Source organism: Frankliniella occidentalis, unplaced genomic scaffold, assembly GCF_000697945.3.
Source record: "Frankliniella occidentalis isolate FOCC.00 unplaced genomic scaffold, Focc_3.1 Scaffold63, whole genome shotgun sequence".
NCBI classification, from domain to species: Eukaryota; Metazoa; Arthropoda; class Insecta; order Thysanoptera; family Thripidae; genus Frankliniella; species Frankliniella occidentalis.
In genome coordinates this window covers 1,381,936-1,407,521 of record NW_026267193.1, presented here as the reverse complement: position 1 = coordinate 1,407,521, position 25,586 = coordinate 1,381,936, and the positions used below count along the sequence as shown (strand labels likewise).

General features: G+C 47.9%; 8 protein-coding genes across 11 annotated transcripts in view; 2 read left to right on the top strand and 6 right to left on the bottom strand.

The window, feature by feature from the left end:
• LOC113209516 (small G protein signaling modulator 1-like) overlaps positions 1-3,129 on the bottom strand; it is a gene marked incomplete at its 3' end in the record, with an annotated part of 35,225 nt that extends 32,096 nt beyond the window's left edge. Inside the window, exon 1 of the mRNA XM_052268038.1 lies at positions 2,883-3,129. Coding sequence (XP_052123998.1) covers positions 2,883-2,904 — 22 coding nt within the window. The remainder of the gene's footprint in view (positions 1-2,882) is intronic.
• Positions 3,130-3,959: 830 nt separating this feature from the next.
• Positions 3,960-5,974, bottom strand: LOC113209517 (WD repeat-containing protein WRAP73-like). 2 transcript variants are annotated; one of them, XM_026427069.2, is made up of 7 exons: positions 5,737-5,973; positions 5,484-5,660; positions 5,151-5,399; positions 4,818-5,048; positions 4,609-4,732; positions 4,332-4,532; positions 3,960-4,207 (listed from the first exon to the last, which is right to left on the bottom strand). In XM_026427069.2, exons 1-7 carry the CDS (start codon positions 5,908-5,910, stop codon positions 3,978-3,980), a joined length of 1,386 nt encoding a protein of 461 aa, XP_026282854.1. In that variant the 5' UTR covers positions 5,911-5,973; the 3' UTR covers positions 3,960-3,977. The 2 variants fall into 2 exon arrangements, 1 of the variants encoding a protein (XP_026282854.1); XR_008011207.1 differs by having other exon boundaries at positions 4,059-4,207; positions 4,332-4,524; positions 5,737-5,974.
• Positions 5,975-5,988: 14 nt separating this feature from the next.
• Positions 5,989-7,870, top strand: LOC113209518 (protein HGH1 homolog). Its single transcript, XM_026427070.2, has 6 exons — positions 5,989-6,156; positions 6,434-6,606; positions 6,693-7,003; positions 7,082-7,203; positions 7,287-7,611; positions 7,694-7,870. The coding sequence occupies exons 1-6, from the start codon at positions 6,072-6,074 to the stop codon at positions 7,797-7,799; spliced, it is 1,122 nt and encodes a 373-aa protein (XP_026282855.1). The 5' UTR covers positions 5,989-6,071; the 3' UTR covers positions 7,800-7,870.
• Positions 7,871-7,973: 103 nt separating this feature from the next.
• Positions 7,974-11,655, top strand: LOC113209534 (bleomycin hydrolase). 2 transcript variants are annotated; one of them, XM_026427094.2, is made up of 10 exons: positions 7,974-8,120; positions 8,489-8,560; positions 8,632-8,789; positions 9,316-9,468; positions 9,548-9,634; positions 9,714-9,851; positions 9,927-10,175; positions 10,261-10,487; positions 10,572-10,692; positions 10,802-11,655. In XM_026427094.2, the coding sequence occupies exons 1-10, from the start codon at positions 8,108-8,110 to the stop codon at positions 11,027-11,029; spliced, it is 1,446 nt and encodes a 481-aa protein (XP_026282879.1). In that variant the 5' UTR covers positions 7,974-8,107; the 3' UTR covers positions 11,030-11,655. The 2 variants fall into 2 exon arrangements, with proteins under 2 accessions (XP_026282879.1, XP_026282880.1); XM_026427095.2 differs by lacking the exon at positions 7,974-8,120 and adding an exon at positions 8,173-8,315.
• Positions 11,637-14,033, bottom strand: LOC113209533 (spliceosome-associated protein CWC27 homolog). Its single transcript, XM_026427093.2, has 9 exons — positions 13,846-14,033; positions 13,577-13,754; positions 13,319-13,494; positions 13,080-13,232; positions 12,722-13,002; positions 12,510-12,644; positions 12,230-12,423; positions 11,982-12,129; positions 11,637-11,890 (listed from the first exon to the last, which is right to left on the bottom strand). Exons 1-9 carry the CDS (start codon positions 13,885-13,887, stop codon positions 11,725-11,727), a joined length of 1,473 nt encoding a protein of 490 aa, XP_026282878.1. The 5' UTR covers positions 13,888-14,033; the 3' UTR covers positions 11,637-11,724.
• Positions 14,034-14,184: 151 nt separating this feature from the next.
• On the bottom strand, positions 14,185-15,623 carry LOC113209532 (uncharacterized). The gene is made up of 3 exons (XM_026427092.2): positions 15,109-15,623; positions 14,805-15,029; positions 14,185-14,726 (listed from the first exon to the last, which is right to left on the bottom strand). Exons 1-3 carry the CDS (start codon positions 15,182-15,184, stop codon positions 14,338-14,340), a joined length of 690 nt encoding a protein of 229 aa, XP_026282877.1. The 5' UTR covers positions 15,185-15,623; the 3' UTR covers positions 14,185-14,337.
• A 493-nt stretch (positions 15,624-16,116) lies between these two features.
• Positions 16,117-18,404, bottom strand: LOC113209543 (inositol oxygenase). The gene is made up of 5 exons (XM_026427108.2): positions 18,256-18,404; positions 17,302-17,479; positions 16,986-17,200; positions 16,521-16,888; positions 16,117-16,409 (listed from the first exon to the last, which is right to left on the bottom strand). The coding sequence occupies exons 1-5, from the start codon at positions 18,379-18,381 to the stop codon at positions 16,298-16,300; spliced, it is 999 nt and encodes a 332-aa protein (XP_026282893.2). The 5' UTR covers positions 18,382-18,404; the 3' UTR covers positions 16,117-16,297.
• Positions 18,405-19,922: 1,518 nt separating this feature from the next.
• Positions 19,923-25,586, bottom strand: part of LOC113209538 (delta and Notch-like epidermal growth factor-related receptor) — a 15,535-nt gene continuing 9,871 nt past the window's right edge. The window contains exons 2-5 of one of the 2 annotated variants that reach the window (XM_026427099.2): positions 23,673-23,814; positions 22,108-22,428; positions 21,084-21,566; positions 19,923-20,767 (exon numbers count right to left, since the gene is read on the bottom strand). In XM_026427099.2, the coding sequence (XP_026282884.1) occupies positions 20,376-20,767; positions 21,084-21,566; positions 22,108-22,428; positions 23,673-23,814 (1,338 nt within the window). In that variant the 3' untranslated portion in view covers positions 19,923-20,375. The remainder of the gene's footprint in view (positions 20,768-21,083; positions 21,567-22,107; positions 22,429-23,672; positions 23,815-25,586) is intronic. The other variant, XM_026427101.2, reaches the window with a different exon arrangement.

Below are 25,586 nucleotides of genomic sequence, written 5' to 3'. Positions count from 1 at the left end.
GAGGGGGCGAGCAGAAAAAAAAATGTAGAAAAGAACAAGAAAACTTCCCCTAGCCCCCCGCGCAGGGCAGGACCTGAGGAGGGGAATTCCATTATCTCCCCTCAGCGCAGCGAGCAGGCAGCAGACCAGTGGGGGGAAAGAAATGCTAACGATTTCAAACCGAAGCGCGCCAGGAATGGTCGGCAGCAGGAGCAGGTCGGCGGAGGCGCGGCGCGGGGGAGCCGCGTGAAAAACAATCCCTCTCTAGCCCCGTCTTTCATCTGCGGCTCGCGGGGTGCATTGCGAACGATACTATCGCTACTCGGACGCGTCCCTCCCGGCGAGGCGCGCCCAGCGCAGCATCCCCCCTCCGCTCCCTTTCGGAACAAAGTTGTTACGCGAGGCGCGTGGGTGGGCGGCCGAGTCGAGTGGAATGACTGGGGCAAGTGAACGCGCGGGGGGGGGGGAGAGAGAGAGAGAGAGAGAGAGAGAGAGAGAGGGGGGGGGGGGGTGAAAAGAAAAGCGAGGCGTGCTGTTCTGGTTGGAATAATGGGAGAGAGGAGAAGGATGATGTCGTGTGAACGATAAAGCAGCACGACGACGACGACGCCTGCCCGACCGCGGCCAACTCCAGAGCCACACCGCCACATCCGCACCGCACGCGGGTCCCCCCGTGATAAGCCCGCAGCGGGCGGAAGGGGTGAGGGGGGTGGCGGAGGGGGGGGGGGCAATCTCGAAAGGACCGACCGAGCGGTCGAGCCTACGACATCGAGGCTCCGGCTTAGCTACGCCCCACCTCCGTGTCACTGGCAAGGTCTCCCCCCTTCCCCCTCTTCTCCTTCTCTCGTTCTTTCTCACGTTCTTTCTCACTTTGTCCCTGTCTTATTTCTCTCCCTCTCTCTCTTAGCTCTCGGTCGTCCCTTTTCTCCCCTTCTCCCCTGCTCCCCCAAGGACTCTAGGCGAGGCTAGACTTTGGGCCCGTCATTATTACGCGTACGTCGTGGCAGCAAACATGAAATACTCGGGGGACTCGACTCGGGGCCTTCGGTTCTCGCGCCCCGCGTCCTGGGCCCCGCTTCCAGCGCGACGCAAGTCGTCGTCGTCCTCTTTTACTGCGCCGTGAGCGGAGAGGCGGCGCATGGGGGCATTAGAAGGGGGGTGGGGGTGGAATGTGTAATGAAGGCGAGCCCATACCACCCCGCCCCCGCCGGAGCTACGCCGCTGCGGCCCCGCGGCTCACCTCAGTGCTGCCAGAAAGTTGGGCAAAAATCCACCAAACACACCTGAGTTCAACGGGCGCGTATCTCCGCGCCTGCCGACTAGGCAACATCTGTTCACGCCTACAGGGGGGCTGCCTAGTATGCAGGCGAGCACAGCGCGCACTGCACCCAAGGTGTATTTGAACCGATTTATTTATTTTATTGCAAATTTTCGCCTAAAATCTTCCGGCAGCACTGGCTCACCTAGTCCCGGCCCCATAGCCCCGCACCACCTGGGCGTGGCGGCGGCGGCGGCGGCGCTGCCATCGGCGTAGTCATGGAAACGAGTTGGGCAGGTCTAGGCAGGCAGCAGCGCCAGTGTGCGGAGTGTGCCACTGTGCCAGGCCACACGGTTACACTACACGCCCGTCGGCCGAGCCAAAGCGACCGCGCCGAGCGACTACGGGGTGCGACGAGCGCGGGGGACGGCGCCATGGGCCCCGGGGAGGACGTCAGCAGCGTCAGCAGCATGGGCGGCGCGCGGAGAGGTGCGTGTCGCACGGGAGGGCGCGTCCCGCCTCCTCCCTGCACCGGGGAGTGACAGCCCGACACGGCGCGCCGGCCGATCAGGCGGCAGGACAGTGCTGTTCGACCCTGTCCCTCCTGATGTGGGCGATTGTGTCGGCAGCGGTGACGGCGTAGGGGTGGGAGGAGGGGGAAGGGGGGCAGTGTTAGCTTATTCAGTTTACCCCTGGCCTGCGGGGCGACACGACGCGCCGTCCGCTCGCGCCGCGTCGCCTACACTGTAAACTTGATGGTGTCTCAGAAGGAGGCGCCAAAGTCGACTCCTACAGAAAATGAGCAACTTCAACGCCTTCAGCTACTCCCCTGAGCACACCTTCATCCGCATTTCACATAGGCCAACCGGGTCCGTGGGAGTTAGACTGCAGGGGTTTCTCCAGAAGGTACCTTCCGTTGATGCCACTTTTCCCAAATTAGTAAAGAACGAATGTGCGTGAATGCAAGGCACCTTTTGGAGTAACACTGTGATCTAACTATAATGCACCCTGTTGGCCTTTGTTAAATTTGTACAACGGCGAGCCCGGGACAGACGCCCGAGGCGCCTAGTCGATTATGTGTAGCAAGCGACTTCGGCGGGGCTACTTCTGAAACACCTCGCATTTACAGTTTATCAAGCGTGTCGAAGAGTCGATAATGAATTACGGTATGAATGAAATGCCAGAGAAGGGGAGGGGCGCTGCCGCTAATGAGGCAGGAAAAGCGCGAGCAACAGCCTTGACCGTGGTCTTGTCGAGCTGCTCGCGAAGCAGAGCGCAAGCAGCAGCGGAAGGCGACGGCAGCTCTTCGCTTCCGCCTCGTGGGACAGAGGGGGGCAGAGGCGGGCGTGGCGGGGGAAGGGTGGGTAGGAGGGTCTTCCCTCTGGACCAGGAACCCGTCCCGCCCACCCTCCACCACGTCGACCTGGCCCTGGTGTCCCCTTACGCGCCGCCACTTCGCGCCATACGGACGGCGCGCTACGCTGCGTCACGGCGCGTCGTGATTAGGGCCTACTACCCACGGGGCCGGGGGTGGGGGAGCACCACACGGCGAGGGGCACCATATTGCAGGCCGGCGCCGCGGCTGGCGCAGCTGGCGCTGCTCGCCACCTGCAGCCCGACCAGGTGCGCCACCTGCGCCCCTTACCTGGTGACGAGTTGTCGCCCATCGTGGCGGCTGGCGACCTCGGCGTCTGGGGCGGGGGGCGGTGTCGACGGCGCGGTGCGGGTGGGCGCAGGCCTAGTGCGCCATGTCCTCCCTCGGTCGTCGGGGTCCCGCAGCACCGCCTGCAGCTGCTGGCCTGGGGCCTAACGTCTGCTGTCGCTCGTGCTGCTCGTGCGGGCCGACCACATCCCTGCCCTGGTCGAGCGACACTGGCGGCTGGCGGGCGAGGCGGGCGGGCGGCGGCGCGTAGCGGCGCGGCCAGGCTGTGGGCCAGGCCAGCCAGGCCTACGGGGGCCTCGCGGGGGAGCGGGGCGCGAGCGGGTCGCCTCCCCCTCCCCGCGGCGCATGCGCCCTCCGCCAAGGGTGGCTCCCTTCTAGCGCCCCAACAACCTCAGAGACTACCCCTGCCACCCACCCCGCCACCACCGCACGGGGAGGACGCCGCGGAGAGGACGGCCGAGTCCCTTCCCTTCATCCTTAGGGCGACTAACCTGGCCGCCGCTATAGTCCCACTGCCACATGATGCACCTGGCTGCACGAAGGCGGCTCTATCTACCGCCAGGTGCTGGCTGGTTTGCATGCGGGCCCGCCCCGCCCCTCTCCGAATGTCCTCCCCGCGTACACACGCTCTCGCAGAGCCCGGTCGATATGCTCCGCAACACATGGCGGGGCATCGCACAGCCCCCCGCCCCGCCCCGCCCCGCCCGCTCGCTTTGTAAAGCAGCCGCCCGTCCCTCTCGGCCCCTGCCTCCGCGGTTTCGTCTGCACGGGAATGGCACTCCGGGCAGCTCGAGCCGCGGCGCTACGGCGCTACGCGGCGCGGGTTGGGTCGCAGGCTGGCCTTGGCCTCTACGTCGAGGCCGCCCAGCGGCATGGCAGCCCAGCCCAGGGGTGCGAGCGCGCGGCATTCCCCCGTTGGATCTTGGGACCCGCGTGAGCGGCAAGGGTGAAGATGATGAATGAATGAACAACACCGTAGGGATTTTGGCGGCAGGCTCCAGCGACGGCATAATTCAGCGGCTGAGGCTGAGCGTGTCATCGGAATATGAGAGCAATGCCTTTGACTGTGACGATGGTTTATTGATCATGAGATGACAGCTCCAGTATGGTAGAGTTTTGTTCTGATGATGCAACCATTACCTTGCCATCGTGTCGCCAGTGCAGATGACGCGCTTGAAACAGCAACCGAGACACGGGGGTGCAAACAGACAAGCTCCTTAAAATTTTCTCATCTGCATTCCACAGAGCGACACAGTCCTGGCCATCAACTATGGCTAGTATATTTTGGACAGGATCCCACTTAAAATCTGAAATGTTAAATGAAAAGTTGAAAGAAAAATGAAAAGTTAAATGTAAAGAGCAGCCCTGTAAAATGGTTTATAAGGGCAGCACTGTAAAATGTATCCACATTAAATTGAATGGGAATTATACCTGTGACTGGGTGTTTTGTCACAATAACGCAACATAACTTGAATAAAAGAGCACAACTCCAGATCCAAATAACAGCTGGGGCTCGAGCTAGACAAGATGCTAGATAACGACCTCCACTGCTCCAAACAACTTTTGAACTACTCAATTTTCCTAGCTGGGACAAGAATGATATGCTGACTGGTCGTTCCCTTACCTTAACAACTGAAAATTGATCAGAAAAAAAGAATAGGAAGTATTTCACAAATAAATCACAAAACAAGGTTAAATGAATTCTTACAATATGAGTTTTTAAGATAATCGCCTGGTGCTTCTTGGTATACTTCACATTCTGAACTACAAACAGAAGTGTGATGGATCAATTCCAATTCTTCACACCAAGCAATGCAATTTATCATATGCACCTGAAAGAGTTGGTTCCAATCAGGATTTATGTACAAGAACATTTTGTTTGAAACAAAAAAATATACAAAAAATACATGAACATACTTTACTGTTTAGTCCAACAACAGTTAAAAACTGTGATGAAGGTGAAAATTCTACTCCTAATACACCTGCCCACAATTTATCTGGCGACTGCCATTTGCCAATTATGAAACCAGTGTGAGTGCTAAGGAAGAGCACGGGCTGCTGAGGATCACTTGGCCAAACAACAACAATACTACTGTTAGGGCTCCAAGCTACTCCATTTATTCGATGAATGCCATTGCAGTTAATTGTCTAAGAAAAATTTAATCACAGCGTGAAGATCAATATGATATTAAGGATCTGTTAGAGAGAAAATAGGCAAGCCAAAAAACTGGCCGTAGTTAAGATACTTACAATCTCCTTCCTCCACGATATAGAAGAGTAAAGTACTAATTCGTCAGCACTTTCCTTATTGGCAGGGTTTTGCAAAGAACCTATTTCTGGTTTGGTGTCCATATCATTATCAACTTTACATGCAATCACAGCAAGATGTTTCCCATTAGGACTAAGTGCTGCATTTGGTTTTGCCCATGGCTGTACATTATTTATATACTCTATAGTCTGGCCATACTGAACATTAATTTTCCACACAGCCATACGAAACTATAATTAAACATAAAAATAACAATAGTAGATGAGGAATTAGTGGCCAAGATGATACATGATTGGAAGGGAACTATCACTCACCAAGAAGGGTTCTGAAAATAGTACAGTTCTACTGTCAGCCACCCATGAAATTTGGTTCAAGTGTCCCAGCGGCTGTTTAAGCACTGCTATATTTGAGCCACTTACGACGCTAAATATTTTGATGGTAAATGGGCCCTGACACAGCAACAAAGCCGAGTCCCCTGACCATTTAATGACCTGAAAAAGAGAAAACGCAGCATATTGTCACCCAATACCGGTAAGAGGAAGTTCAGAAAGCATAAGAACTACTAACCTTGACAATATCAGCACATTCGAATTTAAAAGCTTTCAATAAAGTGTCAGCATATCTCACTTCAACACAATCAGCACATATACAAGCAAGAAACCTTCCGTTGGGAGAAAAAATTGTTGATTGTCCATTGAACAATTCAGTAAATTCCATATTTTTGCAGATTTGTTCATTCATCAATCATACCGAGCATTTTCGCGGTTTTTCCCGCGCAACAGGTATGGCAACTCTAACGGTACTACAATCAGCTGATGATGGTCAAACGTAAGTTTGTCATACTTCAAACTGCACGTGGTAATCTGACAAGACAGACGACAAAAAATAGAATATTGCCTAAAATGGATTCTCTAGACGAATTCCTTCAATTTTTAACTCCTGATACAAGACTAGATCTAAAGGTTTTCGCAGTAGAACAAGTTTTAGGTACGTTTATGTCGAAGTTTCATAAGAAATCGGTTTTAAAAGAATTCTAACCTTCAAGCAGCATGTAAATGCGTTGTTTATAATTGTTTACAAACATCAAAACCACTCTTGTAATTTTTTTAATTAATAAAAAATAGACCTTAGCTGAAAATTGTTGGGTTGCACAATAATATTGAAGTTTAAAATGCTCAGTATTTGAATGTATTAATTATTTTACTGTTTTTAGTATTTTGTACTACAACTTCAACACCTCTTTAATTTCTGCTACATTCTTCAGGCATGACAGCAAAAGAAGAAGGCCGAGCTCTGATGTGCAAAAACTTGAAAATATTGCAACATCTAATCAAGCTCTGTGATGATAAAGTGCCTGGAGTTGCTCGGGATTCCTGTCTTGCTCTTGTGAACATATCAGGCGATGAAGAAGGGGCACTCGCATTGCTCTCTGAAGAGGTATTTGATATCTAACTTCAGTTGCAACCAGCAATAATTTCTTCAGAATTTTATTTTACCTTTCACAATTTTCATTAAATTTGCAGCATGGCAATACTGAGAGTCAGGGGTTTGTGAGGCAGATGATAGACCTCGCCCTTGATCCGCAGAGCCCTCTTGCAGATCCTGCACTGATGGTCTTATCAAACATCACTCGACCATCTCAACTAACGAGTCAGATTCTTTCACTTATCGTTGGTGATGATAGAAAAGACAGTTATGATGAGAAGAAAGTCTATGAACTACTGGAGCGTATCATGTCAGCTCTTACCTCTACAAAATACAATTCTTTAGGTGCTAATTTACATTATCTAGGACCCCTGCTCAGCAATCTCAGTCAGGTGCCAGTTGTTAGGAGGCATGTATTACTTCACAGTTTTTATGTATTATCCAATGGTTTACATGGCAACTGTTTTAAATTAATATTTGTGTTCAGGTTCATATTGGATCATGAGAGAAAAGTGATTCATCGATTGATTCCCTTCACTGAGTTCAAGGATTCACTTGTGCGAAGAGGGGGTGTGGTTGGATGTTTAAGGAATTGTTGCTTTGATATGGGTAAATTCCTTTATGTTTGTTGTAGCACCCCAAGTCAATCGAAGCTTGGTTTGTTATTAATCGGACTATGCTGTTGCTTACAGATGAACATTCCTGGCTTCTTGGTCCAGATGTTGATATTCTTCCCCATTTATTGCTACCTTTGGCTGGCCCAGAGGAATTTGATGATGAGGATAATAGTAAACTTCCAGTTGACCTGCAATGGCTTCCTGAAGATAAGAAAAGGGAGAGTGATCCTGATATCCGAAGAATGTTACTAGAGGCGCTAGAGCAACTCTGCGCGACAAAAATTCATAGAGAATACATGAGGGAACATAATGTCTACATTATTCTGAGAGAACTTCACAAATGGGAAAAAGATCGCCAAGTGCTCCTTGCATGTGAAAATCTGGTAGACCTGCTAATCAGGTAATCTTTGATGATCAATTTGATAATTTACGTGCAGGGCTGTCAAATGTGCAGATATAATACAGTGAATTTACTGCTTCAGGAAAGAAGAGGAGATCGGAGAAGATAATTTGCGCTCAGTTGAAGTTCCCGAGGATCTTGTCTCAAAGTTTGAGAAGATGGACAAAGACTTTTTGGAAGACAACTAATTTTTTCTGAAACATATATTTTAATCTGTACATTGAAAAAGATTTAAATATATTACCGCGGTACCTGTTCATTTTTCGATTTCACCATGTATTGGGTCTAGGCCGGGCTAGAGGCCGAGGCCCCCTCTCCCACTCCTTTCAAATCCCCCCCCCCCCTTCTTCCCTTCCCCCCTTCCCTTTACCGTTTCCTTGATGTAGCAAGGCTTCAGTGCATCCTTAGCGTAGCGTTTAAAGTGCCTGTCAAAGTGATTCACTTTCTCTAGTGACTAGTTATCTAAAGTAGTTATTTTGGTCCCATTCATCTTGAAATGGCCCAAAACGGTTAGTAGAAGCGTGAAATGTGAAGAACGAAAACAGCTTTGTTGAAATTTGCCGTGCTTTGGGACCTGTGTCGTAAAGTGTTTCCTCCGCGATCAGCTGTATCGCTAGCGGTGACTGAGCTATATTTACATCTAGTTCAATTTCTTTGGCAGTGTGGTTTAAACTATTTCCTCGCAGAATTTCTTTCATAATACCGTATGTTGTGGAGGCCTGTGTGGTTTATGCGCTTTTCAGTCACATCGCGTCAAATTAATTTACCAAGCTTTGGCGGTCATAACCTGATCTGTCAAAGGACAACTTTATATTCTTCTGGTCTCTTTGTTAGTATCACTGTTTAAATCTCATCAAAATTTCTTATGTTACCTTAGGCACCAAGATGGAATTTGATGCAGAACGCTGGCTGGAATCTTCAGGGAAACCTCCACCCCCTGGACCCTATCGTAAGTAATGAATGAATGAAAGTTGTTAGCATATTGATAATCATCACTAATTTTTTATTTATTTTTTTCAGTTGTGCTGGAAGAAAATATTTTAAAAGACTTATACAACAGTTTCTACAGTGAACCTAAGAACATATTGGCCCAGAATGTTTGTACTAGACATGATCCCCTAGAACTTGCCATCAGTAGAAGAAGAATGTCAGAGATGAATAATGTTTTTACTCACAAGGTATTAATAATATGGGTAGAAGTTACCTAGAAATAGCTGACTAAATCTTGGATTGACCAGGCCAATTGGTAAATCTAGTTCTAGACACTTTCACTGCTATCGGACACTTTGGCTTAACTCACAGGATTAACCAGTGCCATTTGTTTTCTTTTTGAAGAGTGTTTCTTTCTACACACTCTCAACTCTTCAGGTTTAACTAAGGTTTCAGCTGCACCCAAATTGCTGAACCTGCTGGAAGTAGGAACAGCCAGCAGTTAACATGTTGAGTCGCATGTGACCACACGTTTGGGCACAATAACCCGTGATTGGTACCCCCCTGGGACTCAATGTGTTAAACAGTGAAAGTAGCTTTATCAAGGATTATCAAATTTGCCTGGTCAAGCCTAGGTTTAGCCCGCCACCTAGCTCTAACCCTAACATTCAAATTCTAAATTGATTACCTAATTGTATTTTTTGATCATTCATTTCAATGTGAACCACCACCAACAGACTGATTACTAAGCTGTGTTCCTAACTTGCATTTCAGATTGAGGTAGAGGGCAAACCAGTCACAAATCAGAAGAACAGTGGTCAGTGTTGGTTGTATGCCTGCTTAAATACAATTCGCATCCCATTCATGAATGCCTTCAATCTCTCAGAGTTTGAATTTTCACAAGCACATCTGTTTTTTTGGGATAAGGTACAACAGACAGTATGATTTTGTACAACATTGTTTTTTTCTGGACTCCATATTGATGTTTGATTTCTTGGTATCTTAGGTCGAGAGAGCCAATCATTTCCTTCATAGCATCATTGCCACTGCCAGCCATGCTATTGATGACCGAACTGTGTGCTTCCTCTTAGCTGTGAGTCTTAATCTTATATTAATGCGCTTAATCTTAAACTTCGTAACCCAATGGTGTTGTTTTCAATTATAATGTTCAGGATCCAATAAATGATGGAGGGCAGTGGGACATGATGGTGAACCTCATAACAAAGTATGGTCTCATACCCAAAAAATGTTTTCCAGAAAGTTTCAGCTCTGAATGCACTGTTCGAATGAACAATATTTTGAAAAGCAAGGTATGGTTTTAGCAAAGGAAATAAATATTTAATGTGGCATAAACAAAATTAAGATGATTTAATGTCTGTTTTCAGTTAAGAGAATATGCTCATGAAATTAGATCCGCTGTTATCAAGGGTGCAGATAAGCCTGCTCTGCAGCAACTGGTACATAGGCAGATGGGTACAATATTCCGCATAATTGGTATTTGTCTTGGGGTTCCACCCACAACCTTTACATGGGAGTACTACCACAATAAAAATACCTATGCCTCTATTGGTCCCATTACTCCCCTTGAATTCTATGAGCAGCATGTCCGTCCTCTCTTTGATGTAAAAGACAAGGTAACTTTTCAGTTTTTGCAAGTGCTCTGGTTTTACAATATACATGAAAAATGCAGAAGTTGAAGTTTCCTTTTGTGCTTTCTAGGTATGTTTAGTAACAGATCCAAGAGAAACAAGTCCATATAATAATGTATACAATGTTCAATTTTTGAACAATGTGGTTGGTGGGAAACCAGTTCTTTACAACAACCAGCCGATAGAGGTCCTTGAGCAAGTTGTAGCAGAAAGTATCAAGCAAGGAGAAGCTGTTTGGTTTGGTTGTGAAGTTTTGAAAAGATTTGCACTTAAGCTAGGTGTGAGTGATTTAGATGTGTACGTATTTGCCAATTTTTTTATTTTGTATGGATTATTAATTTGAAGTACATATGTACGAGCTAAGTTATCCTGCTCTTTTAGGCACGACTATGAAGTTCTGTTTGGAACGGATGTTTCTCTGCCTCTTACGAGAGAGGAACGTCTTTTGTACCATGACTCTGCAATGACCCATGCAATGGTCTTCACAGGAGTTTCACTTGATGTAAGTGAAATGGAGTGTTTCATTATATCTATCTTTACACCTTGCTGTTAAACATTTGAGATTATTGTTTCATGATGTATGCTGAATGCTTTGTCCTTTGTCCCCATAGGGAAATGGTCGGCCAACTAAATGGAGAGTTCAAAACTCATGGGGAGAAGATCGCTGTGACAAAGGGTACATAACTATGAGTGCTGAATGGTTCCGGCAGTATGTATTTGAGGTCACTGTTGATAAGAAATACCTCTCAGCAGAAATTTTAGCTGTATTTGAGAAAAATCCCATAGTTTTACCGCCCTGGGATCCAATGGGTGTACTAACCCAAGAAAAAACTGATTAAATACCTCTACCAGTACTTAAATAGAAGATCTGAGAGTCTGGAAAAAACCATTGATACTGATTTTACTGAAGTTAGCTCAATTTGTACATCACTTATAGATAAAAAAAAAAAAAGACCTCAGTGTTACTTTTTGAACACTGAATTTTTATCAAAACTCAATCACAATTTGAAAAAGTTGTACGGTTTGAAAAATATTCTATTCACTCCAAAAACTTTTGAAACTTAATTCTCTTATGTATATATACTGATTGTTTTATTATTTTTACTAGATATATTGACCATGATATTATAAAAGTAATAATTTTATAAGGTTAATGAAGAGCAAACAAGACCTGTAATTGATTAACTTAAATTATCAAGTTGTGTATAGACTTACTTGTCAGGTCATGTGATACAAACCTCTGATTATTTTAATTTATGAAGAAATCCAGTGTATTTGTTGTTGATTTGATTATGAGCATAATTTAATTATTTTAAGTACTACTATAAAATTAACATTCATTGTGGCAGGACCTCCACCCTTTCAGTAGGAGATGATGTTTTGTAATGGAGAATGTAACTTTGCCGTGCAAAGGATATTGTAAATTTAAATTAATTAACTGCACCATTAAACAAATAATAACTTACATTTCCTTCAGATTATTTTTCGAAAATGTTTTCCTACAGTTAAATTCGGGAGAAGAGATTATTGGAATCTATAACCTCTTCTCTTTCTTCTTCATAAGGGATTTGCTTATCTCTCTTCTCTGCTGACTAATTTTACTTCTGGGATCATGAATTTCATACCAGTCATCATCCTTGGTGTTGGCATCCTTAGCCAGGGTTGGTGTGTCCGACTTAAAATTGAGTTTGTGAGCCAACCTGAGGATTAAAGGAATATAAGATGCTAGAGCTTCAGTATATGTAAAACGTCCAATCTGCATAAAAATAATTCACAATTAGCAATACACACCATTTGTCACTGGTATCATCTTCATCACTAGGAATTTCCAGTGGAACCTCTTCGCTTGTGCCCTCTGCTTCATTTTGCTCTTTAACAGCGCGGAGTTTATTTCTAAATTTGTCTAGCATACCTAGGGTAAAACTTTCTCTGGAAGCTCCTTCAACAACAATCAAAAAATTAATGGTCATGATATCATCAAGGTACTATAGTTACTGTATACTGTCAATACAGTATACTGTATTGACAATTAGGCTCACCCTTTTTGGGGAAGTTTGTTTTGGCTTTAAACTTTTTCATTTCCTCTTCGTGAGCAACGTACAGAGGATTATCTTCAGGTTTTGATTTTGGCTTAGTGGACGCTTGTTCCTGAACTGGTTCTTGAAGTTTTGTACGTTTTCTTTCGTCTTTATAACTTTTCTTTAAATCGTCAATTTCTTTCCGAATATTTTCTCTGCAAGAAAATTAGGTAATAAATACACACCAACTGTAAACAGTAAACACATTGACAATCAAAGAACAGCAAGCAAGCAAACGTACACTTTTCTTTTTCTTTCCTCCCTTTTTTCTTTGGCAAGAGAAAACTCTTCTTCACTATCGCTGGATTCATTTTTCTTGCTGATAGATTTGCTGTCTAATTTCTTTAGCTTACTTTTAACTGATTCCATTTGTTGCCTGTTAATAAAAAAATGTGTTTTGTGACTTCAAAGTTACCCTTGGGAAAAGAGTTTACTAGGGAAAATTGCACTTACTGTTTTTCAGCTATATCACTGTCTTCAGAATCTGAACTTTGTTGGTCACCACTTAAGGCATCTGACTCAGACTCATCACCCTTCTTAACTGTTTCTACAGCTGGCACAGAACTTAAATTAGGATCATCTAAAACGTCATGAGTTGATTTACCTTTCCCACTTAATTTTTCATTCACACTATTAACTTGCTCTTCATCCTCTTCAGCTTCCTCTCCAAATGACAAAAGTTTAAAGTTTTTAACACCTGCCTGCTTTTCTTTTTTCTTGCTTTGCTTCTTTTCCTTTATAAAATAATAATACATAGGTCTTGTATCACCTGGTTACGTCATTGCAGCTTTACAAAATACAAGTCACTGACCTTTTGTTTAGGAAGAACTCTAGGGACAATATCAGGAAATGGATTATACAGAACCTCTGTGCCAAAGACCTTAGGAGGATATTGAGGACGATCATCACGACCCACAAGAGCATCTTCTAGCTTCATCATGTTAAAGACAGTTTCTCCAGAGACCTACACAATCACAAAAAATGCACCAAACACATTAGTTGACATGCTCTAGGAAGAAACAATTTAATTTATTAATAAAACTGATATACTTTTCCAAAAATGGTGTGTTTATTTTGAAGCTCAGGTGTTGCAGCAAAAGTAAAAAAAAATTGAGACGCATTGTCATCCTTTCCTGCATTTGCCATTGCAAGTAAACCCCTCCGGATAAAACGTAGTCGTGTGTGGAACTCATCCTTGAAAGGTTGGCCATATATTGATTCGCCACCTGAAGAGGAGAAACATGAACAGTGAAGTAGCTTACAGACCTATGATTTATCAACTTTGTAAACGTCAGTTAAACAAAGTACCTTCGCCTGTTCCGGTGGGGTCACCTCCTTGAGCAATAAAACCCTTGACAATTCGATGAAATATAGTGCCATCATAGTAACCCTCGAGACAAAGCTGTATGAAATTCCTACATGCCTTGGGGGTTTCTTTCGACCACAATTCAATATCGATGTCACCAACAGAAGTTTTAAGAAGAACCTAGGATATTAAAGAATCCAATAATGAAAAAGAGAAGTGAATACGAGCAGTAAGCAGGTTAGGTCATTGTGACATGTAATTTTTTTCGTACCTTTCCGTGAGTGGGAGGTTCTTGAATGTATATATTACTCATGACAGCCTTTTAAAAGAGCGATCAAGTGCATTAAAGGGGGAGATTTCTCCCTAAATAGAATAGAAACGTAAAAAGTTTGATGTGTCTCTGAGCAGACAATTGTTTATGTTTTCGTTGTATTAAATTGAACCTCGCACCCGGCACCCGGCAGGTCACTCCGAACGGGCCGAGCCGAAGGCCGAACGGCCGAACCTTGCCGAACCTACCGAGCGGCAACCGATGAGCGATATGAAAACTCAATCCAAGTGATCTTTTCCCCTCACCCCCAGGAGGAACAGGTAAAAATATTCATCGCAATTTGTAGAATGAGTGAAAATGCATAATTTATTGATATTGAATAGGTTAAAGAAATTTTTGATTAATGCTGCTTCCTTGCCTTGTCCTCAGAGGAGTCCTTTTAATAATATTATGTTTTACACATTTAGATATGGTCGCATCGAGAGATTATTATCATTGCTTTGGTCGAAATTCAGGAAAAAAATTATGAGGAGGATGAACTATATCATGTACAACCCGTGGGGACCTTTGAACTGGGGGATTATTATGTTTCCTGAAACTTATCACAAAAGCAGGATAAAAGGTGTGGTCTTCATATTTTACAATGACATCCATAGTTTTCTTGTTTCTGGCAGTGGTATCATATCTGAGGTTGGTTCCTTGAATGTAAGGTGGTTTGGTGAGAGTCAACCACATATTGGTTGCCTCAGGCACTTCTAATATATTAGATACAAGTACAGAGCATAACAGCATTTGTTTGACTTGTTCATCCTCATCACAATAATAACTGGCACTTGCAGCAAAAGCCGTGAAGTTCACACCTGCACCATACAGTCGACGTCCTGCGCATTTAATGAAAAATGTTACGTATAATGTCGGAATGTCAGGGGAAACCATAGTTGCAAAATGAGGGAACCTACCTTTGTTACGACCATGAAGACTAATATTGAAGTTGTCTCTTACAATTGAAGGTATATTCATACATTTGGTTCCATGAAAAAGCTTAACTATTTTACAATCCCCATATAGTTCTTTATAATTTGCTTTATTGCTGTCAAACAATAACTGAAGAGCATGATTGTTCACTTTCTCTATGGCTTCAATGCTCAACACAAAGTCTTTACCCTTAGCACTTTTGAGAAAGACTGTGAAACCAAAACAAAATCGAGACATTCAGAAAAATACAAGACACTGGAAATCATCACAAGTAAATAAGAAACTCACATGCTGAAACTTCCTCATATTCAGAATTGTCAGTACTCAGCTGATGCCTGTAGGCACACTCATTTGTCACACTCATTGTCTTTCTATGTCCAATTATTTTGCGGAGGTACGGAGACTTTTATCAACGACCTTTGTTCAGGAGACCTAACGCCATGACAACTATCTTTACGTCGAGGTTCGATCGAGCGCTCAAGCTATGGACGAGATCGGGATCGGGGAATAACCCAACCCCAATGTGGCATTGTGATTGTGGCAACAATGCACTCAAACCGATTCCAGTGTCGTGAGAAAAGGCGGAGGGAGAGAAGTGGCGGTAGCTGGGCTAGCTGGGACGCCCCGGACGCCCCGACTCAGCTCGAGCGGCACCGATCCTCGCCCAGGCCGTTAATCGTTAATCCCCCAACCCGTCGGGATTTTGGAAAACCGTGTTCCGGAACACTGCAGTGCGACCAACAGACGTTCGGTGGTTCGGTGCCAACAACTAACCGTCAGATCAGGCCAGGTCTGCCGTCTCGCCTGCCGTCGACCATCTGAGCAATTAGTTTCTGTTAAGTGTCAGGTGTCAGGTGTCGTCTCCCTTAATCCCACAGTGAACGTTTCACCAGGCGATGCTAATGACAGCGCCTGCCATGCCCTGGGTAGGCCAGCCCGCCATGCAGCTGAGTTGCGCCGGCGGCCCCGCTAGAGCGCCCAGTGAATTGCGGGAGGTACTTCAAGCAGGAGAACGTTTTTGACGCCAAATGTTCCCTCGCGACAACTCGCTAATAGCTACCTACACCATGGTGATTGCTATATGGGGTACGCCGTGCCATTACGAATGAACTCAGTGCGTTGATATCAGGATAACGTCGCTTATAAGAAATGTAAGCGAAAAAAAAACTCGATTTTTTTGAAACGTTTTCAATGTATTAAGGTATGGATTTATTCTTACAAAATACACAGTCTTTCAGTTAAGTATTTTTTTCTGATGGCCGCTTAGATATACCAACATGTAATGTAATCATCATCTATCAAAATGAGGTTGATTTATTAATCGATTCTATATCCTAAAACTATTTACAATATACACACACTTCTTCCAACCACATACTGCGAGTAATTCGCGTCAAAAAACGACGATCTCAGTGACTTCCTTCCATCGACGATGCAGGTGAGATGTTGACAGTGACAGTTGACACCTCTTTGGTGATCACCACTCCAACTCCCCGGGGATATACTTGTCGATGAGGGTCTGGTAGTAGCTGGTCAGCTCCTTCATGTCGGGGAGATCATCGTCGGTCTTGGTGTACAGGTCGTATTTGCTGAAAGACGGTCGAGAACGTGTTAGGACAGCCTGCATGAGGGGGGCGACCCTATTGCAACTCACATCGAGAAATTTCCGGGTGCAACCAATTCCCCTTTTTGATACTTACTTGAACTCGAGCACCCACTGCATCATGTCCTTGTCCTTCTGGTTGCAGAGGTGCATGTAGTCGCCGCCGGCGTGCCAGGGGTAGAAGGAGTGGAACCTGATCATGCACAGGGCCTCCTCGGGAAGGGTGCACTTGTTGTGCTTGAGCACCTGGTAGAGGTACTCGTCGTGGCCCCAGGACATGGTGACGTTCTCCAAGCCGCACTCGGGCTTGTAGATACCGTACTTGGTGCTGTAGACGGGGTGCTTGCCGTCGGGGTTGTTCTGGAAGCTGGTGTCGCGGTACACGATGGAGGGTCCCCACTCGCAGCCGACGACGAAGGTGTCACCGAGGACAGCCCACTGAGGCTCGTCGTACAGTGCCATGATCTGAGAGAAGTTGGGAAGAGCGTGAGCGTGATAGGAGTTGAAAGCGCGGGTGGGAGCTGTTCATGATAGCGAGGGCCTCGACGGCCATGCAACGCACTTTGCCGATGTCGTGGATGAGACCGGTGAGCTGGAACCATCCCTTGTCGGGGTGCTCCCTACGGATGCCCTCCGCCGTCTGGAAGCCGTGATATACATTGGGGATGTCGACGTCCGGGTCGCTCTGGTCGGTGAGGCCGGAGTCGGACAGGCGGTTCAGGACGTCCATGATGGTGCCCTTGAATGTGTCGAACTTGAGCCACTTGTCGTGACGGCCTGGAGGGGGCGGAGGGTAAAGCCGGTTAGTGTTGCAGCACTGTTGTTGGAGATGTATCGAGGCGGGTTGACGCATTGCGGGAAAAAAAGTTTTCACTCACTTTTGACGAAGTCTACCGTCTGGTTGGTGTGCATGTCGATGTAGAGCTTGCGCACTCGCTCCTTGATGGGGTCCGTGGGGTCGATGCTGAAGTCGCGGTACTGGGCCACGGGTTTGGTGGTGAAGGCGGGCTCCGGCCGCAGCAGCTCGGATGCGTCGAGCACATCTAGTTTCTTGTTCTGCAGACGACAATTTAATATGTCAACCTCAAAAACTGTTTGGGATGTAAAAAACCGAGGTTTTTCCCGTACTCCTCATCCATCCCAAAGAAAGAAAAGAAATTGATTACTGTGAACATTTCCAATTTTTGCCTACAAATAACTTATTTAGACTTTTTTAACGGTTTTATTTCCTTTCTTTTCTGAACTTTTCAAGGACACACCATTTTTTGATGGTTTCCCTTTGTACCTTTTGTTATTGCCTCACTATTTGCTATCAGCACGTCACGAGAGGGGCACTTATCTCACACACGACTGAGCATTGCATAAATTTGACCCCCCCCCACCTCCTCTCTAATCCCCAACCCTCTTTTGCGCAACGGCGCGCCAGTCACCAAAAGGTCATGGTGATAATATTATTTTTCACACTGTTCGCAAGTATACGTGATTATTTTGTAAGAAAGGGGCCCAACATTTTGCTATGCATTACACCGCAAAAGCGGTACACTCCAATATCAGATAGAGTTTATCCACCCTTGGAGTTTGAACACGACGATGTTGACTACTCTGGAAAATGTTTTGAGCTCGGAGAGCCTTGAGACACCGTGTGATGCGTCTATGGGCGATATCGCGACCGAGACATACTGCCCCGTGCATTGCGTCGGCGACAAGGCCAGTTTAGCAGACCCAGTCTTTGGGATTTCGTTTCGGACGTTTATTCGTACAATTTGCTTCTTGAATTTCCCTGTAATTGACAACATTCGACCAAATTTTCTGAGGGTGATGCCGATACTGACCTGGGGTGCCATGGTGCGGTGCTGCTGTCGTTTGCTCGCTTCAAGCCAAACTGAGCCGTCGGGTCTCGTCTCCCGATTTATGTTTCCTTTCGGTCGCGGCTCGTCCCGCGATATCACCCGTTGCATCTTACCCCCACCCACTGCGCCATCCTCGCGTATTGCTTTCCAACTTTCTTTGCCTCGCGACTTATCTCTCATTTATCCTTTTCTCTCAAATTTAGCGAGTTATCTGTTCGAACAAGTGTATGTGGAATAATATACTTTTGTTTTCTTTTATTTGGGTAAACGTGTCACGGTGAGGGCGACGGTCGTCGCCATGGAGAGATGGGGCCGAGGTTGGGCCCGGATTAGAGAGACTGCGTTAAGGGATCACACATAAAATGCGTCAGTCCGGCGAAACTGCAAAGTTCAACCTATGCGAGCCTCCATAGCGCCTTACAGGTAGGCAACATCTTGCCTGCAGTGCATGCGTGTACTGTGGGGTGGCCTACCCCGAGTCTTGCAGGCGCCGAGCTCCCGTAATTTTCCAAATGCGTCTTGTAGGAAAAAAACGGGCGCACCTTTTGGCAGTTTCCAAAGCAAGGCTCGAGCCGCTGAGACTGCGAGGTAAGGAGCGCCTGTCAAGGAGCAGGTAGGCGACACGCTACACACGGGAGACGTTGAGTTGCCTACGCGGCGCCTCTAGGGCGCGGGGCGCTCACCTGATGGCACAGAGCGGGGAACTAAAATGCAGCGGCTGGGTGGGTGACTAAAGCAACAAGTCGCAATCCTCTTACATTAACGACATGTTTTGTAATTGCAGCGACTCTGTAAGATCTGTTGTCAATTACAACAATTACAATGCCAAAATCAGCCAAAACTTTGGTGCTTTCTAATAATCAGAACTGTAATTTTTTGCCACTTTAAATGCCAGATTGGCATTCTGTCGGACGAAACCAAAGGTTTTGTTTGCAGTTGGAAAAGAAAACCCAAAGAATCATGGCCACATTGAGGTCATGCCACACTTAAAGCTGTGTGCGCCTTCGTTCGACTTGGTCTTAAACAGCAGTCTCTTACTTTTTACTGATTTTTTGGCAAGACTAATAATGCTAATAGTAATAGTTTGCCACAGTTTACGTGAAACGGAGTTTCGCGGTCACTTCTTTTAGGACTCATTTCCATAGTTGCGTGATTGGGCAGAAGAAGTGAAAGACGTGTGGTGAGAATGATAAGGAAGAAAGGGGAGCTGGTGGAAAGGGTGACAGAAATAACAAGTCCCAGCGGGAGGCCTGAGTGACCCGTCCGAGACCTCGTTGCTGATAACCAAACCTCGCTTTCTCCCGTATCTTGAGAAGGGCCGACCTTGCTTTATTTGTCTTCTAGCCCGATCCAAAAAGAATTCCGCGCCAATGTATGTGGGCGTCTTGCAAAGAAAACAAGGGGTTGTGTAATAATCAACTTTCTCTTGTGACGAGTGCTTCGATTCTCCATTGTGCCTCTGCAATCGGCTCTACGGGGTTGCAGAACAGTTCGTGACCTGAGCTGAGCAACCGCTAAAAAAAAGGACGTCAGAGATGAAAATCACTGGTCCGTTTTGTATCTTTCCGTTAACTTCTAATATGTCGCTGTCCTCTTTTGCGCGACTGCATGCGGTATGGTGGACGTGGGCGCGAGGAAAGGTCAGAGGGTTATAACACAACATTTTATTGAGTGCCATCGCAAGTCACTTTAAATAATCGGTCGGTACAAAATAGAATTTCATTCTGTTTTTGACGATGACTTTAGGGTAACATGGCACTTCTGTCTCGACTGGAGAGAATGGTCATTAATATGTTACAGTGCAGTCAAAGAAACGTGAGAAAATTTGGAGCAGTTAAATTCTGAAGAAAACGTTGGGAGGGGAAACTGAAAAATAAATTAGGAAACAGTTTCTTTTTTTAAAGTTCCGCATTGGCCTGAGAACGGATTGCTTCGTCCCCCGCCGCGGTCGTCGGCTCTCACTAGCACGCCTCAGTGTTCGTTCATGCCGCGAGTGTGTTGGTCTCAGCTCAGCGCACTCGCCCTTCTAAGCGAAGAGCGGGCTGAGCAGGTCGTTTTGCAGCCGCTCATGGCGCAAGGAGTCGCATCGTTTTGCTCGGCTCCTAGTAGTAGTAGCGGCCGTAGCGGAAGTAGCCGCCGCTCCTGCCGCTCACGTACGAGTCGGCGCCGCGGGCCTGCGGCAGCGCGGTGCACTGGCTGACGGCGTCCCCGGTGAAGCCCGGCGGGCACGTGCACACGGCCACGTGGTCGCGGGCGCGGCAGTCGGCGTTGACGCCGCACTGGCCGGCGCACGCGTCCCGGCACTCGTAGTTGAGGCAGGCCTGGTGGCTGCCGCAGTCGGACGAGGACGAGCACTCGCCTCGCCGGCAGTAGGACAGCGGGTCGCCCTTGTAGCCCGGCAGGCACGTGCACACGGGACGGTCCTTGCCCGACCGGTCGTAGCCCGGCTGGCACTGGGCGTTCTCGCCGCAAGGGTTGGGGTCGCACAGGTCACCTGCGGGCGAAAGTGAGTGAGGTGAGTGAGCGGGGGGGAAGAGGGTCGAAAAAAAGGGGAAATAAGGGTGGTATTTAGTTGTCAGTCTTACAAGGTCGCTGCACAAAAAGAAGTGTGCGACATTCCAAAAATGTAAATGTGTGTGCCAAAAATGTCAAACACAAGAGTGTGTAGCCATTGTGTTAGAGAAGAAAAGTGTGTGACAATGATGTCATTCACAGACTGGCATACTCACGTCTGCATGTGACATTTTGGCACGCACTCTAAAGTGTTCTTTTTGCAGAGGAGGGCTCGGCGGGGTACCAGCAACACTTACGCTTCTCGAAGGGCCTGCAGGAGACGAAGGGGTCGCCGGTCATGTCCCTGGGGCAGCTGCAGATGGCCGTGGCGTCGCGCACCTTGCAGTCGGCGTTGATGCCGCACACGCCCAGGCAGGGGTTGGTGCAGCGCGCCGCCACGCAGGACGGCCGGTCGCGGGGGCAGTCGCCGTGGCTCAGGCACTCGGCGCGGCACGACGTGTAGGGGTCGCCCAGGTAGCCGGCCGGGCACGAGCACACGGCGCGGTGGTTGCGCACCTCGCAGTTGGCGTTGTCGCCGCAGGTGCCGGACGTGCAGGCGACCTGGCAGGTGAAGTCGCGGCACTGCTGGCCGCGGCCGCAGTCGGCGTCGGCCTCGCACTCGTGGTGGCAGCCGTTGAGCGGCGACCCCTTGTAGCCCGGCAGGCACGAGCACGTCGGCACGAGGTTGATCACGTCGCAGCGCGTGTGCGCGCCGCACGTCGTGGCCGTGCACAGCTCCTCTGCAAGGGAGAGAGGAGGGCGGCGGTGAGATTGGCCCTACCGCTCGTCGTCGAGATGAAGTCATATCGAACGAACTGTGATTGATTGTGTCACATATTCCGAGGGGCGCCAGATTATTTGGGGCCCACGTCTTTACCCAGTTGAATTGGGTATAGGGTTTTAAATTTACCAGAAAAATATTTTTGCAAACTTTTTAAAGATTTTTTGAACTTATTTGTTTCCGATTTTCTGGTCGTATATTTCAATTTTTTCGAATATTTTTTTTAAAAAGTTTTTAATTTTTTCAGAAAAATTTTGGACTCTAAAATCCTTAGTTAGTCACCTCTCACCATGCCAGGTGGCTGATTCACGCCGCGCACTTTCGTAGATACTGTACAGCATGCACGAGTTCTGGCGGGTCGCCTTCTCGCACGGGGCCATAAGGAGCCGTGTGCTGCGAGGATAGGCAAACCCGCTCGCACCCGTGCATGCGGTACAGTATAACTACGGAAGTGCGCGGCGTGAATCAGCCACCTGGTATATTCTCGACGGGGTACTTACGCGGGTCCATGCGGCGGCAGCTGCTGATGGGGTCGCCGGTGTGCTGGGGCGGGCACGAGCACACGGGGATGTGGTTGCGCACCTCGCAGTGCGCGTTGATGCCGCAGGTGCCGGCGCACGCGTCCACGCACTCGTAGTTCTGGCACTTGCGGTTGTGCGGGCAGTCGCTGCTGTCCTGGCACTCGCCGCGCTGGCAGTAGGTGAGCGGGTTGCCCTGGTGGCCGGGCAGGCACGAGCACACGGGCCGGGCGTTCACCTCACGGCACTGGGCGTTGCGGCCGCAGGGGTTCGGGTAGCAGGGGTCGGAGTTGGAGGCCATGCCTGCGGGCAGGGTGTCTGTCAGTCGGGGCAGACGAGGCGGCAGGCAACGCCACCACCACCAGGCCCTAGCGTAGCCGGCGTGGTGTCGTGCCCAAGACTTTAAAAGGCAGACATTCGAAACACATCTATCGTTATATGATTTTCGTTTCGTTTAAAGGCTCTGCCATAGGATTAATTTGGGTGCGAATTAAGCGCTATATACAAATGCACTGGTCAAACAAAGGAAGAAATCAACAAACCTAAAGGTACTAAAGATACTGCTCGCACACCTTTACCAAAGGCATTAAACTCACTCAAAGGTACTAACACTTTTAAACACCTTTAGGTCGTTTTAAGTGCCCTCGGAAAAGGGATGCGAGATCGTTCATTTCCAACTATAATGCCCTTGCGTTTGTTTTATTTTCAGTGTAAAGTCGTTTTATCATCAAGTTATAACTATTAGGTGAGATCTGCTGTACACATCGTGCTGCGCTGCGAGTGGGGCGGAGCATGGACGCTGGCGCTTGCGCCGGCAGTCCGCGAGTAGGCAGCCCAACCTACACGCGGTCGCGCTTGCGGGCCGGCCGGGCTGGGTGTGGACGAGGGTCAAGTGCTTTGCGTGCAGCTATTCCGATCGGGCTAGTCACGGGTAAAGTCACGGGCCGTTAGTTAAGTTCAACGGGCGAGCAGTGTGGACCGTGCGAGAGCGAAAAGTGATTTTAGAGGGGAAACAGGCAGTTTTGCTCTGTACAATCGGGATATTTTAAATAGAAATAATAAAGTTGGTTTTAATTTGTTGTTTTCTGCGGGGAAGATTTTTCAGCTTTTACTATTAACATTCCTTTGCTTTTCTCACAAGTGCATGCAGTATGCAGTCTAGAGTGTGCTCTGGCGGGGAAAGGAAGAGTGTGCTGGTGCTAGTGCTGGTGTGCACGCGTGTAAACGTGGAGAGGCTATTCGCAGAGGCATTCTGCTGATAGCCACACTCACTCCCTAGGCCGCCCATGAAAAAGTACGCTTCTCCCACATCACAGCTCTCTTTCTCTCTCTCTATCTCTGGTCGGTCCGATAGAGGGAGCGACAGAGAGAGAGGGGGGGATAGAGAGAGATGATGGACAGATAGGCGTATTGTACGGACGGCCCCGTGGGCGCCAGGCGCCAGTGGTAGTGCAGTCGTGGGGTTGAGTCCATGCTGGTCCGTGCTGCGTGCGTGGCGGGGGCGGGGGCCGCGGGGGGCCCGCCGCCTCCACGCCAGGGCGACAAACCTAAGGCTCTGTAGTACGAGTACCGGTACGGGGTATAGGGCGCGGGCGAGGAGGACGGGTAGTAGTAGATCGAACCTGAGACGCTTCCCGCGAGGCACGCCGCCGCCAGGGCGGCCAGAAACACCCCTCCGCTGTAAACCATCTGGAACAGAACAAAACGGAACAACCGACTTTAGTCGTGAAGAAATGTCTGTCAAATACTCTTATGCAAATTGGTACATGTTCATCCATCATGAAATTGATTTTATCTAGAGAGGGGGAAGGCTGACACGACAGACTTTTGCGTCTGACAATGAGCCGTATTTTCTAGAGTTGAGGCGTGGACAGCTGACACCCTAATACAGAACAACGCTGGTCGCTCTGCGCCATCGCATATCGTGAGCCCCCCCCCCCCCCCCTCAACGCCCACAGTCGGCCTCGTGGACCAGAGGCGCCACGCATTCTGCCGAGACACAAACTCAAATAATAATAAAGATTCTCTCCTGGCCGAAAGGACGGTTGCCGCCGGAACAGTTCGCCGCGGACACTTCCGGGCGTTCATCTCCGCGGGAGTGCGGTTGGAGCGGGTGCAGGGCCCTGGGTGGGTGAAGACTCATCATCTCGGACTGGGAAGGGAGAGAGAGAGGGGGGGGGTGTCGAGGGGACTTTCACCCCATCAAATCAGTTTAACCCCCCCCCCCCCCAAAAAAAAAGGTATAAAACAATTGTTTTTCTTAAGAAAGGTTCAAGGAAAATGGGAAAAATAAGAAAAAAACAACAGAAAAATTGGTGTACGCTTGTATGAATAGTAAATAAGGACCCCTCGGACGCGACCTGCCAAACATTCCCGCCCCTCGCGCCCGCACGGCGCACCGCGCTCCGAGTGCCCCATTCAGAAAGATTAAAACAACAACGAAGGCGGAAGGACGGCGCGCGGTACACCAAAGAGGCTGGTCCACTGATCAGCATCGGCCGCCACGCCGCACATCTCACTTGTGCGAGAGCTCATACGCCCCCTCTCATAATTCGCCAAAGTCTTTTCGCGCTCGTTTTGATGATTGGTGTTCGCGGCAGACCATTTTCACAACAAAAGCTCAGCCACAAAAAGGGGAGCTAAAAAAAATTTGCGCCCGCGGCTTCTAAATGGGCTGTGGTCACAACACAACGTAACAACACGCCACAGGCCACCGAGCCTCATGCATACGTTATCACCATTCATCACGGACCAATGATCTACGGCCTCAAAACTACCTCATCTGCCCGTTTCGATCTTTCTTTTTCTGCCGTTTGCCGCACGGGCCAAACGGCAGCCCATGGTACTGCTACAGTACGACCGACCGGTTGTTGTGGGAAACATCCATCGCCATCTCATGCGGTTTGATTATATCGGTGATTGATTTTAACCATATCTTCTTGCTAATCAAAACTAAGAAAACGGGAAGACATCACTATAACTTTTGGTGTGATGGTGGTGTCTGCGTTCGGAGTGCACACCACGGAACCTCTCAAAGTCAGTTTGATAATTAATTTTTCTCTTCCCGACAAAGACTCAAGACTCGCAGACACCCACGTTTCAAACGAACGTGTACGTCGCGGCCGCATATGTTTGTCCCTGTGTGTGTGTTTCAGAGAGAGACAGACAGACAGAGACAGAAAATATAGACGGGACGAGGTGGCTTTCAGGTAAATCAATACGAAGCAGGTACCTGCCCGGGAACCCAATATTTTGAAAACTGTCGTAATTCTTTTGAAAACAGATCCGACGAATAAAAGAATCCTATATAGTTCATGCGGCTCGCGCCGCGCAGTCAGAAGCGAAATGCAAACATGTGGTGGAGAATGTCATCGTTTTACTCGAGCTCGGGAGGCGATAATAACAACGAGATCACTGGGATCATCACAGGCCTTGGATGGACCGCGCCCACTACACTTCCA

Coding starts and splice junctions, on each gene's coding strand:
- LOC113209517 (XM_026427069.2), bottom strand. CDS start 5,910: ATGAATGAACAAATCTGCAAAAATATGGAATTTACTGAATTGTTCAAT. Junction 4,533..4,608: donor TTATCTTAAAAACTCATATT/GTAAGAATTCAT, acceptor ATCAATTTTCAG/TTGTTAAGGTAAGGGAACGA. Junction 4,208..4,331: donor GACAAAACACCCAGTCACAG/GTATAATTCCCA, acceptor TTAACATTTCAG/ATTTTAAGTGGGATCCTGTC.
- LOC113209518 (XM_026427070.2), top strand. CDS start 6,072: ATGGATTCTCTAGACGAATTCCTTCAATTTTTAACTCCTGATACAAGA. Junction 7,204..7,286: donor GAATTGTTGCTTTGATATGG/GTAAATTCCTTT, acceptor TGTTGCTTACAG/ATGAACATTCCTGGCTTCTT. Junction 7,612..7,693: donor CTGGTAGACCTGCTAATCAG/GTAATCTTTGAT, acceptor TTACTGCTTCAG/GAAAGAAGAGGAGATCGGAG.
- LOC113209534 (XM_026427094.2), top strand. Junction 9,469..9,547: donor ATCTGTTTTTTTGGGATAAG/GTACAACAGACA, acceptor TTGGTATCTTAG/GTCGAGAGAGCCAATCATTT. Junction 9,635..9,713: donor CTGTGTGCTTCCTCTTAGCT/GTGAGTCTTAAT, acceptor TATAATGTTCAG/GATCCAATAAATGATGGAGG.
- LOC113209533 (XM_026427093.2), bottom strand. CDS start 13,887: ATGAGTAATATATACATTCAAGAACCTCCCACTCACGGAAAG. Junction 13,003..13,079: donor GAGTTCTTCCTAAACAAAAG/GTCAGTGACTTG, acceptor TATTTTATAAAG/GAAAAGAAGCAAAGCAAGAA. Junction 11,891..11,981: donor GATGATACCAGTGACAAATG/GTGTGTATTGCT, acceptor TTTAATCCTCAG/GTTGGCTCACAAACTCAATT.
- LOC113209532 (XM_026427092.2), bottom strand. CDS start 15,184: ATGAGTGTGACAAATGAGTGTGCCTACAGGCATCAGCTGAGTACTGAC. Junction 15,030..15,108: donor ATATGAGGAAGTTTCAGCAT/GTGAGTTTCTTA, acceptor TTGGTTTCACAG/TCTTTCTCAAAAGTGCTAAG. Junction 14,727..14,804: donor TCTTCATGGTCGTAACAAAG/GTAGGTTCCCTC, acceptor TTAAATGCGCAG/GACGTCGACTGTATGGTGCA.
- LOC113209543 (XM_026427108.2), bottom strand. CDS start 18,381: ATGCAACGGGTGATATCGCGGGACGAGCCGCGACCGAAAGGAAACATA. Junction 17,480..18,255: donor ACCGCACCATGGCACCCCAG/GTCAGTATCGGC, acceptor TGTCGTCTGCAG/AACAAGAAACTAGATGTGCT. Junction 17,201..17,301: donor GACGGTAGACTTCGTCAAAA/GTGAGTGAAAAC, acceptor CGCCCCCTCCAG/GCCGTCACGACAAGTGGCTC.